This window comes from Pipistrellus hanaki, assembly GCF_964339955.1.
Source record: "Pipistrellus hanaki genome assembly, chromosome: 10".
Lineage (NCBI taxonomy): Eukaryota > Metazoa > Chordata > Mammalia > Chiroptera > Vespertilionidae > Pipistrellus > Pipistrellus hanaki.
In genome coordinates, this window is record NC_140512.1 from 42448959 (window position 1) to 42464942 (window position 15984).

At 39.9% G+C, this 15984-nt stretch overlaps 1 protein-coding gene across 2 annotated transcripts in view; it reads right to left on the reverse strand.

The window, feature by feature from the left end:
• CNTNAP2 (contactin associated protein 2) overlaps window positions 1-15984 on the reverse strand; it is a 1655791-nt gene that overhangs the window by 116142 nt on the left and 1523665 nt on the right. For both annotated transcript variants that reach the window (XM_084896487.1, XM_084896488.1), the window contains one exon: window positions 8869-9105. In XM_084896487.1, coding sequence (XP_084752613.1) covers window positions 8869-9105 — 237 coding nt within the window. The remainder of the gene's footprint in view (window positions 1-8868; window positions 9106-15984) is intronic.

A 15984-nucleotide genomic window follows, 5' to 3' on the forward strand; every position in this document is an offset into this window, starting at 1 on the left:
GTCACTGATATTAAATCAATTTACTATTAAATGAAAACCCTTGCCAGCAACTGATATTAAGTGAAAATCCTTGTCTGTGACAAATGCCCACAAACACCAGCATGCGTACTCTCAGGGTGGGTGTTGGCTGTTAAGTTACTGAATACAGCTGGGAACCACATTTTTGTATGGCCATGTCTTGAGGATCAGACAGCACAGAATCTACTGGGTTGTGTACATTAAATTCTTGACAAGCTAAATGTGAGGACCATCATCCCTGCCCAACGAGGTTGGACAACATCATTGGATTACAAATCTATTTAGCCAGATCCAGGAGATGTAAACTCTTGAAAAGCAGGGGCTATGTACCTTTACCTCCTGCTTCCTCACTGATTTTATGTATTATTTTTTTATTTTTTTATTTATTTTTATTTTTATTTTTTTTATTATTTTTTAAATTAATTTATTTATTTATTTTTTACATATTTTCTTGATTTTTTTTTTATTGCCCCCCTCCCTCCCTTCCACACATCCCCTCCCTCCCCATAGTTTTATGTCCATTGGTTGTACTTATATGCATTTATACAAGTCCTTCGGTTGATCTATTATCTCCCCCTGATATCCCTACCCTCCCCACTGTAATTTGACAGTCTGCCTGTTGCTTTACTTTCTCTATATCTGTCTCTTGGTTCATCAGTTTATAAAGATCTTTATCATCCACCGATGTGTGAGGTCATGTGGTGTTTCTCTTTCGTTGATTGGCTTATTTCACTCAGCATGATGCTCTCCAATTCCATCCAGGTTGCTGCAAATGATGAGAATTCCTTCTTCTTTATGGCAGCATAGTATTCCATTGTGTAGATGTACCATAGTTTTTGGATCCAATCATCTGCTGACGGGCACCTAGGCTGTTTCCAAATTCTGGCTATTGTAGATTGTGCTGCTATGAACATAGGGGTGCATATATCCTTTCTGATTGGTGTTTCTAGTTTCTTGGGATATATTCCTAGAAGTGGGATTACTGGGTCAAATGGGAGTTCCATTTTCAGTTTTTTGAGGAAACTCCACACTGTTCTCCACAGTGGTTGCACCAGTCTGCATTCCCACCAGCAGTGCACGAGGGTTCCTTTTTCTCCGCAACCTCGCCAACACTTGTCGTTTGTTGATTTGTTGATGTTGGCCATTCTGACAGGTGTGAGATGGTACCGCATTGTTGTTTTGATTTGCACCTCTCGGATAATTAGTGACTTTGAGCATGTTTTCATGTGCCTTTTGGCCTTCCTTCTGTCTTCTTTTGAAAATATTCTGTTTAGGTCCATTGCCCATTTTTTAATTGGATCATTCATCTTCCTTTTATTTAGTTGTATAAGCTGTCTGTAAATGTTGGAGATTAAACCTTTATCAGTGGTAATATTTGCAAATATGATCTCCCACACCGTGGGCTTTCTTGTTGTTTTATTGATGGTTTCTTTTGCTGTAAAAAAGCTTTTTATTTTGAAGTAGTCCCATTTGTTTATTTTCTTTTTAGCTTCCATTGCCCTAGGGGCAGTATCAGTGAAGAAGTTATTTTGGCATACATCTGAGATTTTGCTACCTATGGATGCTTCTAGTATTTTTATGGTTTCCCGTCTGATGTTTAAGTCCTGTATCCATTTTGAGTTTATCCTTGTGAATGGTGTAAGTTGGTGATCTAGTTTCATTCTTTTGCATGTGTCTGTCCAATTTTCCCAGCACCATTTATTGAAGAGACTGTCTTGACTCCATTGTATATTCGTGCCTCCTTTGTCAAATATTAATTGAGCATAGTGATTTGGGTTGATATCTGGGTTCTCAATTCTATTCCATTGATCTATTGGTCTGTTCTTGTGCCAGTACCAGGCTGTTTTGAGAACAGTGGCTTTGTAGTATAGTTTGAAGTCTGGTATTGAGATCCCTCCTACTTTACTCTTCTTTCTCAGAATTGCTGTGGCTATTTGGGGTCTTTTATTGTTCCAAATGAACTTTTGGAGAGTTCTTTCTAGGTCAGTGAAATATGTCATTGGTATTTTAATGGGGAGTGCATTGAACCTATAGATTGCTTTAGGAAGTATGGACATTTTGATGATGTTGATTCTACCAATCCATGAACATGGTATGTTCTTCCATCTCCTTACATCTTCCTCTATCTCTTTTTTCAGTGTCGTGTAGTTTTCCGCAAATAGGTCCTTTATTTCTTTAGTTAAATTTATTCCTACGTATCTTAATTTTTTTGGTGCGATGGTGAATGGAATTGCTTTTTTAGCCTCTGTTTCTGTAGTTTCACTGTTGGTGTATAGAAATGCCATGGATTTCTTGGCATTAATTTTATATCCTGCTACGTTGCCAAATTCATTTATTAAGTCAATTAGTTTTTTAATGGAGTCTTTTGGGTTTTTTATGTACAATATCATGTCATCTGCAAATAAGGATAACTTTACTTCTTCTTTTCCAATTTGGATGCCTTTTATTTCCTCCTCTTGTCTAATTGCAATGGCTAGTACTTCCAGAACTATGTCAAACAGGAGTGGCGAGAGTGGGCATCCCTGTCTTGTTCCTGTTCTTAGAGGGAATGGTTTTAGTTTTTGCCCATTGAGTATAATGTTGGCTGTGGGTTTATCATATATAGCTTTTATTATGTTGAGGTATGATCCTTGTACTCCCACCTTTTTAAGAGTTTTTAACAGGAAAGGGTGTTGGATTTTGTCAAATGCTTTTTCTGCGTCAATTGATATGACTATATGATTTTTATCTTTCAATTTGTTTATGTGATGTATCACGTTTATTGATTTGCGGATATTGTACCATCCTTGCATTCCTGGAATAAATCCTACTTGGTCATGGTGTATGATCTTTGTGATGTTCTTCTGGAGTCGATTTGCTAGAATTTTGTTGAGGATTTTGGCATCTATGTTCATGAGGGATATTGGCCTGTAATTCTCTTTCATTGAGTTGTCTTTATCTGGTTTTGGTATTAGGGTGATGTTGGCTTCATAGAAGGAGTTCGGAAGTGTTCCTTCCTCTTGGATTTTTTGGAATAGTCTGAGGAGGATAGGTTTTAGTTCTTCCTTGAATGTTTGGTAAAACTCTCCTGTGAAGCCATCTGGCCCTGGGCTTTTGTTTGCTGGAAGCTTTTTGATGACGGTTTCAATTTCTTCCCACGTCACTGGTCTATTGAGATTTTTAGATTCTTCCTGATTGAGTTTTGGCAGTTTGTATTTTTCTAGGAATATGTCCATTTCCTCCAGGTTGTTTAGTTTGTTGGAATAGAGTTGTTCGTAGTATTTTGTAACAATCTGTTGTATTTCGGTGGGGTCTGTTGTTATTTCACCTCTTTCATTTCTGATTTTGTTTATTTGGGTCCTCTCTCTTTGTTTCTTGGTTAGCCTGGCTAGAGGTCCATCAATCTTGTTTATCCTTTCGAAGAACCAGCTCTTGGTTTTGTTGATCTTATGTATTGTTTCTTTGGTCTCTATGTCATTTATCTGTGCTCTGATTTTTGTTATTTCCTTCCTTCTGCTTACACTGGGCTTTTCTTGTTGCTCTTTTTCTAACTCTTTGAGTTGTAGAGTTAGTTCATCTGTTACCATTTTTTCTAGTTTTTTGCAATAGGCTTGTAAGGATATGAACTTCCCTCTCAAAACTGCTTTTGCTGTGTCCCATAGATTTTGGATTGTTGTGTTTTCATTGTCATTTGTTGCCAGGATGTTTTTAATTTCTTCCTTGATTTCTCTGGTAACCCAGTCCTTGTTTAATAGCATGTTGTTTAGTCTCCATGTATTTGATTTCTTTGGATTATTTTTATTGTAATTAATTTCCAGTTTTATGCCACTATGGTCTGAGAAGATGCTTGATATAATTTCTATCTTCTTGAATTTGAAGAGACTTTGCCTATGTCCCAAAATGTGGTCTATCTTTGAGAATGTCCCATGTGCACTTGAGAAGAATGTATATTCTGTGGCTTTGGGGTGGAATGTTCTAAAGATGTCAATTAATTCCATCTGGTCTAGTGAGTCGTTTAGGATTGATATTTCTTTGCTGATTTTTTGTTTAGATGATTTGTCGAAGGGTGACAGTGGGGTATTAAAATCTCCTACTATGATTGTATTGTTATTAATCTCTCCCTTAATGTCCTCCAGCAGTTTTTTTTTATGTATTTGGGTGCTCCTGTATTGGGTGCATATATATTTACCAGGGTTATTTCTTCTTGTTGGATTGTACCCTTTAGTATTATGAAGTGGCCTTCATTATCTCTTGTTATGTCCTTCACTCTGAGATCTAATTTGTCAGATATAAGTATTGCTACCCCAGCTTTTCTTTCCTTTCCATTTGCCTGGAAAACTTTTTTCCATCCCTTCACCCTCAGTCTGTGTGCATCTTTTTTTCTGAGGTGGGTTTCTTGTAGGCAACAGATGTAAGGGTCTTGTTTTCTTATCCAATCTGACACCCTATGTCTTTTGATTGGAGCATTTAATCCATTTACATTTAAGGTTATTATTGATAGGTACTCATTTGATGGCATTTTTATTCTATACCCATGTTCCTTCTTCAATTCCTATTTCTTTATTTTTACAGTAGACCCTTTAGCATTTCTTGCATTGCTGGTTTGGTGGAGATAAATTCCTTCAGTCTTTTTTTGTCTGTGAAGCTCCTGATTTCCCCTTCAATTTTGATTGATAGTCTTGCTGGGTACAGTATTCTTGGATTCAAACCCTTCCTTTGCATGACTTTGTATATTTCATCCCATTCCCTTCTGGCCTGATATGTTTCTGTTGAGAAATCAGTTGCTAGTCTGATGGGGGTTCCTTTGTAAGTAACTTTCTGTCTCTCTCTGGCTGCTTTTAAGATTCTTACTTTGTCGTTGTTGTTTGCCACTTTAATTATAATGTGCCTTGGCGTCTGTCTTCTGGGATTCATTTTGCTTGGGACTCTGCGAGCATCTTGGATTTGTGTGGGTTTTTTCTTTTCTATCTCAGGAAAGTTTTCTGTCATTATTTCTTGAAATACTTTTTCCACGTCTACCTCAGTTTCCTTTCCTTCTGGAACCCCTATTATTCGAATATTATTTTGTTTTGTAATGTCCCAAAGCTCCTGTAGGCTCTCCTCCTGCTTTTTAATCTTTTTTTCTAGAAGCTGCTCTAATTGGGTATTTTTTTCCATCTTGTCTTCTAGCTCACTGATGCGGTCTTCCGCTTCATCTAGTCTACTCTTGATGCTTTCTATTGAGTTCTTCATGGTAGCGATGTCATTTTTCATTTCTTCTTGGTTCTTCCTCAATTCCTGATGGTTCTTCCTCATTTCTTCTTGGTTATTGTCAAATTTCTCTTCCATTCTTTTTAGCCAACCAATAATCATTATTCTGAACTCTTGCTCTGGTAGGCTGCTTGCCTCTGGCTCGTTTACTTCCTTTTCTGGTGATGCCTGCTTTTCTTTCATTTGTGGGGTGTTTCTTTGTCTTCCCATGGTATCTCTTTTCAGGATGTCTGGTTATGTGGTGTTCTTTCTCTTGCGTTAATTTATAGGTGCAAAATACAACACTACCAGGTACAACACGAGAGGCACTTAACAGGAATGTATTTACAATATTAATAACCTCTAATAAAGGTAACACCTAGCGATAGGCAAATTAGGCTATAGGAGAGAAGGAAGGAAGGAAGGTAAAAATAAAATAAAGAAAAATTAAAAAAAAAAAAGTCAAAGAAGAAATAAAGTAATGACAAAATGAAGTTAGAAAACAGGGAGAAAAAGAAGAGAGAGTAAGAGAGAGAGAGAGAAAGAGAGAGAGAGAGAGAGAGAGAGAGAGAGAGAGAGAAGAAGCAAACTAAAAAAATGGGAAACAAACTATATATATGTGGAGAAAATTGCCATAGATCAACCACTGAGCCCAGCCAATGCCGGTAACAATACTTGGAGATTAATACAAACTACAATACAATATCCACTATTATTAAGTAAGGTTATGATATACAGAAGTCAAAGAAACAAACAAAAACAGAGGATTTAAAAAAAAATATAAAGCAACAATAACAACACTGGAATAAGCATAACAATTTCACTGAAAAGCACAAATATTCACAATAATCAACCTTCACTCAAACAATGAGAAAAGGATAGAAAGTAGAACCGTTTTTTTTTGTGTTTTTTTTTTTTTTTTTTTTTTTAACTAGTTAATATAGTGCAGAGAGTGATATTTATACACTTGTATCAGGGGTTGGAACTTAGGTCTATGAGTATAGTGAGAGCTTTAGCAGGGGGTATACAGAAAGAATAGAGGAAAAACTAAAGCCGGAAAGGGATAGGATAAACTGGAGACTAAAAGGTTAAAGTTTAGTAAGAGAGTGATGGGGTAAAGGTCGAATTGAGATAGGGTTGAATGATGCTATAGTAGAGATTAAAATAGAATGAAGGTTACTCCCAATGTAAAATAAAGACGAAGTAAAATGGTACTGGGGAGGAAAAGAAAAAGAAAAAAAAATTGCAAAATAGCAGTAGTAATAGTGAAGATAGAGATTGAAAAATGTAATAATTGAAAAGGTAAAATCAAGTAAGGAAAAAAGAAAAAAAAATCGTTTCTGAAGTAAAAGATGTAAAAAATGAAAATTAAATAAAAAATGTAAAAAATGAAAATAAAATAAAGAATAGTATAATTAGCATAAAATTGTCCAGTAGAGTTCAATCACTTCCTCTGTTATTGTATTTGGTATGCCTGGTTCTTGGATCAGAGAGTCTTGCAGTTCCCAGCTTTCCACTGCACCTCAGTTTTGTAAGGTAGTCCTTAATTTTAGGTAGGCTAAATCTTAGTTATTTGTGTCCATTTATTTTTGATTAATTAAAAGAAAAAGAAAAAGAAAAAAGAAAAAAAAAAAAAAAGGCAGTTTGTAGTTCAGCCCTTAGGTGTCAGTGTTACCGGTTTGACCTCCCAGACTTTGGTTGCTCTGGCCTTCTTTCTCTCTGGGGGCGGGCCCTCGCAGCTCTCCTGGGCTACAATATAGGCGGGGCCGCGGCCGCACTGGGGGCGGGGCCTCGCGGCGCTCCGGGGCGCAGCGCTCAGGACCGCACTGGGGGCAGGGCCTCGCGGCGCTCCGGGGCCGCGGCGCTCAGGGCCGCACTGGGGGCGGGGCCTCGCGGCGCTTTGGTGCTACAATATATCAATAGGTGGGGCCGTGGTGCTCAGGGCCGCACTGGGGGCGGGGCCTCGCGGTGCTCCGGGGCCGCGGCGCTCTGGGCCGCACTGGGGGCGGGGCCTCGCGGCGCTCGGGGCCGCGGCGCTCAGGGCCGCTCTGGGGGCGGGGCCTCGCGGGAGCAATGGGGCTATCGCAGCCTGAACTCTCAGCCTAGCCACGCAAACTCTGACCTTTCTGTGGGTGGTTGAAGAGCTTCCTTGAATCCACGCACTTGCTCCGATCGGGGCGCCACAGGTGCTCGATGGACTCCTCGGCTGTGGGTTTTCCAGGCCTCAGAGAAGCTGCTCCCTTCCTGGTAGGGTGGCGCCACCTTTGCGCCGAGCCCGGAGCTCCGGGAGAAGTCGGGAGTGCTGGCCGCTTGGTCAGGAAAAATTGTCCAGCGGACACTTCCTTACCTTCCTAGAGTGATCCGCTGCCCCTTAGCTGCTAATCAACATTCCCTGAGCGACTCAGATGTTGCTTCTATCTGTTTTGGGACCGGGGTCAGAACAAGTCCATATGTTCGGTCGCCATCTTCAAGCCTCTCTGATTTTATGTATTATTTTTGCTATTTAGAATAGTGATCTTTGCTCAGTGTGGGCACTGACTTGTGTAGAAGAGTGTTACTAAGGAGCAGCAAACCAACATCCAAACAGACACCTGATGTTCACATTGTTGCTTTTCTGGCTATCCATATATTTTTCACAAAGTCAGACTGACATTAGACAGTCAAAACTGTATCTTGCCTCTTTTTTTGGTTTTACATGATACCGCTAAAATATTTTTCTCCATGCCATTAATTATTCCTCATGAATTGTATTCTTAATGGATATATAACATTGCATAAAATTGTGATTCCCTCTTTCACAAACCAAAATTTTACTCAAGTTAAACTTCTCAGTCCTTTCTATAAGTAACACCATGATGGACACCTCATGCTAAATTTCTATCTAATTTTTGGCTAATCACTTTAGGAATAATTTCTAAAAGGGAAAATCCTAGCATTTATCTACCCATCTTTTAAACTTACAGTGTATTGTCCAAAGAACAAGTTGAAGAATTTGCTATTTTTTAAAACTCGAGCTGAATTATGTTAGTAATAATTCTCGGTTCCCTTGGAAGAAGCCCTTGATCTTTCAGATGTTACAACCTGCAGTCACCATCAAAGAAGGCTGCAGAGCCTAACCACTGAAGAGCAAGATGATGAGAGAGGATCTCCACAGCGCCAGCTACACAAGCTCTCTGGGAAATGAGTTAGAGAGATTTGCTCCTTGATACACCTCATTAGTAAAAAAAAAAAAAAAAAAAAAAAAGTGATCTTAAATCTTTAGGTATCTTAGATCTCAAGTTTATACGCATTAGGAAGGTTTATACTTCTCTCTAAGTCAGGCCACAAGGCCATGCTCACATTGCCACCAGGAAACCCGTCTGAGCCACCTGCCTGACCCTCTTTGATTCATATTACAAGTGTAAATATACCCCTGTTTTAAGTGACCTTTATGTTAGGGATATTTTATGAATGTAAAATCCTGTGACTGGTTAGGAATGCAAATTCCTCTGATTCTCTATTTCTACTAAATATCCGTATGTTCTGTAGGAACCTATTGATCATTATCATAATCAGGATAACTCATTGATTTATATAAAATTAATTTTACTGCTTTAAAGCTCATCCCTACTTAGTTCAACGGCTAGCTATCTTTGTCCTTACCAGTGGGTTTGACGAGGACTGCCAAGAAGTCAGTGGTGAGAGAACTGACGTAGAGGAGAATGCAGGGCGCCTTGGAGGTACTGAAGCTGAACCGAATCTGCTCCTGGGCCAGGTCTGGCAGTGGGCCCTGTGGATCGGGTGAACTCTCCGATCTGCTGCCCAGTTCTTTGCTGTTGATCCCGGGTGCCTGGAAGTTATACCGTAGCCACATCCCCTCTTCAAAAAATGCACCAACATCTGTTGAAAAGAAAAGGAAAGAAGAAATTGAAAAAAATGACAAGTTGGATGCAGGTATCACCAACAATTTAAACTCTGGTCAATGGTCAGTTCTGGAGTGGCCGCTAAGGCAGTTCACCAAGGACACACTCTGACTACAGGAAGGGGATCAGACTGGATGCACTTCTAGGCAGATGGATGTCATTTCATCAACCCAAATCCACAAAAAAAGAAAAAAGAAAAAAAAGAAAGAATCATGCAACAATGTAGAGATCTGTAAATTTAACATTTAAAATATATTAATAAAAGTAAGAAATGTAAATCATACCAGAAAGAAACTTCAAGTTTAGTACTCAGACCCGATAACTAATTTAGATTGAAGAGATACACTGAAATGAAGGCGGTGATGTAACATGAATCACTAATTCAAGGCACTCGCAGGCATGGTCTTTGAGGTGGTTTCACTTTGGACATTCACTCACTTAGAGAGACCCTGAGCAAACCATAAGTCCTGGGAGCTTTGTGGAGAGTGTTTCAAATCACAAGACATGCGATTGGAACTGGGTTCAAATTTGGAACTGCCATTAAATACAGTTAAGCGGCCTTAGGGGAAGCTACTTCACCAACTTCTCTAGGACTTAGTACTTTATCTGTGAAAGGGATATCATAATAGCGAAAATTACAAAAGATACTCAATTTGCACATAAGAAATTGTACTTATTGTTATGATGAAACCAGAAGAAAGGCCACTAACCCTTTATCAGTCTTTTCCTGTAGCCTAATCAGTGCTAACCGGCTTTTAATCATTTCCTGGCAGATCAGCTCCTGCTGTAGTTTTTCCCACTGTTTGCTTCCGAATGTTCTGAAATCACCTCTGGACTCACTGTGAAACACCGAGGCACCCTTCTGAGGTTTGTTGGGTTTTCAGAGTTACTGTTTCATTGCCCTGTACTCATGCCCTTCTGAAAGGGTTTCTCAAACTTCTTTGCCCACGGAACCCATTATTCTCACCCCACTAAATTAATACTACACAGAATATATTTTGTGAAACGCAATCTGTATTATAATCAATAGGAGGGACACACTTGCAAAGGGTTCTTTCATCCGGGAATTTTGAAGTTTCCTCTTGTTAAATAGTCTAGCAGAGCCAACACGGCATGGTGACTCAGGGTCTGGAGTCAGGCTCCTGTGGATGAATCTTGGCCTTGATGCGAACCCAAGGTGCTAACCTGGTTCATGGCTTGAAACCCTCTAAGCCTCAGTTTCCTTCCATGAAAAAGGGGGCCACACAGGTTGTTGTGAGAATAAAATTAACAAAGTATAACACTTAACCCAGTGTGTGGGATATGTGATAAACATTCAATAAAGTTTAGTTAGTTATATTACAAAGACATGTTACTGTGTTTTATTGAGGGTACAGATGTCACTATGTACCCCACCTGACACTACCACGCACATGCAATCCTCCTGTAAGTCACCTAGCACTGTTGCAGAGACTACCATGTTCTGCTTTTCACTGAGTTGTCGCAAAAAGAGTTCAGTAGGCTACAGGCTCTCAACTATGGGGAATACTATTTTCCTCTTGAGCCCCCTGCCCCTATCCCAAGAACATTTACAAATGTGTGTGCATGTGCAGGTGTGCGTGTATTCACATGTGTATGTGCATGGGTATGCATTCGCATGGTTGTGTGTGCATGTGTATGTATTAGTATGTGTTTATGGGAGGGTGTTTTTTAAATGATGGGGGGTACCACTGGCATTTAGTGGGTAGGGGCAGGACTGTTGATGCCCTCTAATTTGTGGGACTGTCTTGTACAATTAAGAATTGTCTTGCTCAAAAATGCCGGTGTTCTTGTTGGCAAACACAGGATTAAACATACACTTAACCCAAACTAGTCACTGCATGACTCACTGGATTGTAAAGATGCATGAAATGCATCACCACCCTTGGGGAAAGCTCCTAGCTGTGAGTGTGGAGGAGATGCATCAACAACCTGAACACATGGGGCGTGTGTTCTGAGTATAGGGTGAGTGTTCTGTGGTTTTCTTGGCAGGCTATGTGATGTGAGCCCTATCTTGCTATCTTGCCGCTTAGAAGATCCTGAGCTCTCAAGGAACTCTCAGCAGCAGTCGCCAACCATTCGGACCTCATGGACCACCAGTGGTCTGCGGACCACCAGTTGGTGACTGCTGGTCTAGGGGATGTTTTAACTAGCAGACATTGTTAGAAGGCAGTGTGGTGAGTACAGGATCAGAGTGTACAATGGGGAACCTGCAACACCGGGACACTAGCCTGGCCTCCAGGGCCCTAGGAAGACTACCTGAGAGAAAAGACATTGGAGCCAGGACCCAAAGAGCCAGAGGCCGTCACTAAGTAAAGGTGAAGAAGAGGAGGGGGCCAACCACAGGGAAATAGTATGCATTTCTCAGATAAACTGGAGATGAGCAAGACTGATCATGAAGGGACATTCAGAAAGCTAAGGATTTTAGAAAATAAACCAAAAATATGCCACAGAGAATACTGTCAGTGGATTTTATAGTCATCGTTAACAAGCTTTATGGATTCATGACAGTTTTGGAAGATGGGTTATTCCATGCTTAGGAGCGTTATTCTGAAACCGCATCATAAAGCAACTATTAAACCAGGACCGGGGAGTGCTGTGAAACATTTAAGGTTTGAAGCGACAGAGTTACAGCTATAATTTCTTTGTTCCATATTATTTTCAGGAAATGCCAAATCAGGGTACTGCAATATCGTTCAGGAAAATAGTGTCCCCAACGCTTCCATATGAATAACTAAAATAACACTGATTTATCAATCCCCAAATAACATCTTTCCCCCCATTAAATGGTCAAAAAGTATTCATTTAGAGTAGTTGATTTGAGGTATTTATACTAATATTAGATAGCTTAAATTTTGTGATATTCATTTTTTGATAGAAACTGATACATTTTGGTTCTAGTTATTCTAAGATGTATGATGACTATATTCCAAGATGTGTTACAAAAAGTATTATTGAATTATATAATGTTTCTTAAAAATTTGAAATACATATGCCATCTTAATGGGGACATGAAGGTGATAGGAACCTTGAAGACAAGTAATCTCATCTTAACATTTCTTGGTCCTCAAAACGGATCCTATGTAAACTACTCCTGATCAGAGAAGATAAGTTTGGAAATGTTCAAAATAAAATCCACAAGCACTACATCCCAGAATAGCACCATAAAGACATTTCCCCCTTGTCGACCCAAATCCCTTATGTTTATGGTAGAAAAAACAAACACCCAGCTGGCACTCAACCCTGTGACTAAATTGCTCCTCATCTCTTTTTCCTCCAAGTTCAATAATTCTATTCCTTTTGCCTTTTCACTTAGGATTTCTCTTGCAACTTGTATTTTTTAAATCAACATGATTCTTTTTGTTCTCTAACCTCCCCACAAGGACCCAGAATTGAAAGCTCCCAACTCACAAATGTGCTATTTTCTAAAAGTTTATTTTAAAGTCAGTAACTTGCAATTTGGAAATAGTTCCCCATAGAAACAATACTTTAAATGATGGTTAACTTTGCCAGGAGAGTCTACAAATGCTGAATCACTCTGGATGGGTAATAAAAGATAATTGAAGAGTGCCATTGTGTATTAGTAATTAAAACAGAGATAGCAACCACAACAAAAAGGTTAGGGTTTATTATGAATACAAGAACTCCATGGACCTCTGTTCCCACAAAGATTTCATCTCATGTATCCAATGGTACACTGGTTAATGTTAAACAGCTGGCTCTCCAGTGAGAAAAACCTTGATTTTTTTTTGTGTTTGCCTGTTCGGATGGTGTGAACACTCATACTTTGGCTTATTTCAAGCTGCTGACATGATATCACTAAATATGGAGCTGAGAAGTGATGTTCACAATTGTTCTCCAAGCCTGTGAAATGCCTCCTACATGTGCTTTTCCTCTACTCCCCCAGTCTGTGACCCAGTCATTCATACAAACCATATGTACTGAGCCCCCCTCATGGTGGCTGTCTTAGCTTGGGCTGCTATAACTAAGTACCATAACTGAGTGGCTTATACAACAGAAATGTATTCTCACAGTTCTGTTGTCTGTAAGTTCAAGATCAAGGTGGCAACTGATTTTATCCCTGGTGAGGTCTCTTTCCCTGCCTTGCAGACAGCTGCCTTCTTGGTGTGTGTGTGTGTGTGTGTGTGTGTGTGTGTGTGTGAGAGAGAGAGAGAGAGAGAGAGAGAGAGAGAGAGAGAGAGAGAGAGAGAGAGAGAGAAGAGAGAGAGAGAGAGAGAGAGAGAGAGAGATGTGTGGTGTGGATCGCGTGAACTCTTTCCTGTCTCTTCTAATCAGGGCACTAATCTCATCAGGAAAGCCCCATCATCATGACTTTCTATAAACCTAATTACCTTCCAAAACCTCATCTCTAAATACCATCACATTGGGATTTGTTGCATCAGCATATGAATTTGGGGGAAGACATAAGCATTCAGTCCGTAATAAAACTTCTTTCTTTGTATTTTCTACTGTACATAAATGCTGTAGAATTTGCTTACTCCTTCTTGCCTTCCAAAGTTCTCCTCTACCTCATTCCAGCTACCCCACATCCTGAAAGCTCTGCACAGCTTCCATAACAACTGTAACAGCTGGGTAATTGACACTGAGGAAGCACAGGGTCATTACATTCTTTTATGGCTGAATTCCATTGCCCAGAATAATCACACTCATTAACTGCTCTTCAATTTATCATCTAGTAAAAAAGTGAAGTGAGTTCTATGGAGTTGTGTTCCTAGTGATGCGGGGTATCACCTCCTTGTAGGCAGCCCCATTCTGCATCAGGCCCAGCTCCTTCCAGGGCCATCTGCAAGGCCCAGCTTGGTTTAAATGTGTTTCCCACTGTACTCCCAAGGCTCTGCAGTCCTGAAATGCAATGTTTCTCTCCTGGCTTTACATTGGCAAAATCTGCTTTTATCCACAGTACTCCATGCTGACTTTCCTCCTAATTTTTTTATTCTGTTTTTTTGTTTCATGTTTTCTTCAATTTACTCTATTCATTTTGGACTAACAACATTGTACCTGGGATGGTTGAATGTTCACCTGTGCCTGTTCTATTTCCCCAGGTGAATGCATAGCCATTGTAACCACATTCTTACAATTCTCTCTAAAGGCCAGATGACTTTCAAGTCAGTTTCTATGTAATAAGCTTCAAGTGTCTAAATCTTGAAGAAATGCCAAAAAAAAATCTCATGTTCCCCACAAGACACAAATATAATGTATATTACTTTAAACACACCAGTAAGCACTATGGTCTATGAGTTGACTGTGTAGAAAGGACCCCCTGGGTTGGAGTTTAAGAGCCAACGGCACTGAAAGACTTGCCTTGAATTTTAACAGGAAGAGAGTTTGCATCCACAATTCCAGGGTCATGCTTCTGAAACTGTGTTAATAAGCATTAGGCATGTATGGCAGTCAGCAGGTTAGAGTGCTTTAGGGAGAGCAAATGAGATGAGGACTTTGCCGCAACCAACTTCATCTGAGTTAGGGAGTAAAGTTTTGAGGATTTTGGTCTACAGAAAGTAATGGGTAACTCTGAAGGGTTTTATACACAGGTGATGTAATCTGATTTGCGTTTTCAAAGATCATTCTGGCTTCAGTTTGGCAAATGCATTGGAGGGAAAGGAGAGGGGATATAGGTAGACCATGAAAGAGACTGTTCCAATGATTCAGAGGAATCATGGCAATGGTTTGGACCATTCATCATTGCCTACAAACCTGTGGATGAGTAGCTAGAATCAAGACACTTTTAAAGGGTAAAGTGGACACAACCCGAGATAATTAAGAAGCAGGAAAGTGAAAGACAGGTGTTAAGGAAGTCTCCTGTATTTCTGGATGAGTGTTGGCAATGTCCCTGATAAAGGGAACACAGAGGTGGTCCTGGTGGGGGTGGGGATGTGGCAGGTATCATGAGTTCAGTTTTGAACAGGTAAAGTTTGAATTGCCTTTGAGTCAGAAAAGCAGAGATGCGTGATAGACAGAAGAGAGATGGGCTAGAAATATGCACTTTAGAGTCATTACTAGAGATGGTACTTAACACCACAAGCCTGCAGGGGTTGCCTAAAGGAAGTTTCTTAGAAGAAAGGGAAGCTTAGGAATAATTTCTGAGAAAATCAACACTTTAAAGATGGGTAAGTGGAGATGAAGGGACCAGAATGATTAGAAGAAAGTGGATTTTTCAAGGAGGAGGAACTGGTCAAGGTCAGAAAGTTGTCCAGAGAACCAGCTACATTTTCTTTCAGAGGGACAGTTCCAGAAGCCCTCTGGTCTCTGCACTTTTACTCTCTCAGATGCTTTATATGGCTTCCATTCATAGAGTTGCTCTCACTGAGACCACCATGAATTTTCATCTGCCAAAATGAAAAACAATCTCTGTCCTTACTGAATGAAGGACACTTTGACCTTTGGAAACTGTTTCCTTTGACCTTTTTCTATGTTGTGTGTCTGTCTCATCACTGACTCTTCTGCCTCTGTCCCCTGAAAATGTTGGTGCATTGAGCCCAGCCCTCTCTCACCAGACAACTGGCAGCACCCCATCTTATCACCCATCATCTGCCAATTCCTACAGGGAAACTCCATCTACTCTTTCCCTGGGAAACTCAAACACAAGACATACAAAACCAAATTATCATTATGCAAATCTGTTTCTCTCCTGGATTTTCTATTTTTGACAAATGACACACCATCCAGCAGTCACTCAAAGATAAGAAGACAGGAGTCATTAAGTTAAAAACAAACAAACAAATCAAACCCTAAACCAAACCAACCAAACAAAACAAACAATGACAAAAAGACCTCAAAGACAGACAACAGTATGATGAGTACCAGACAGAAAGGGAGG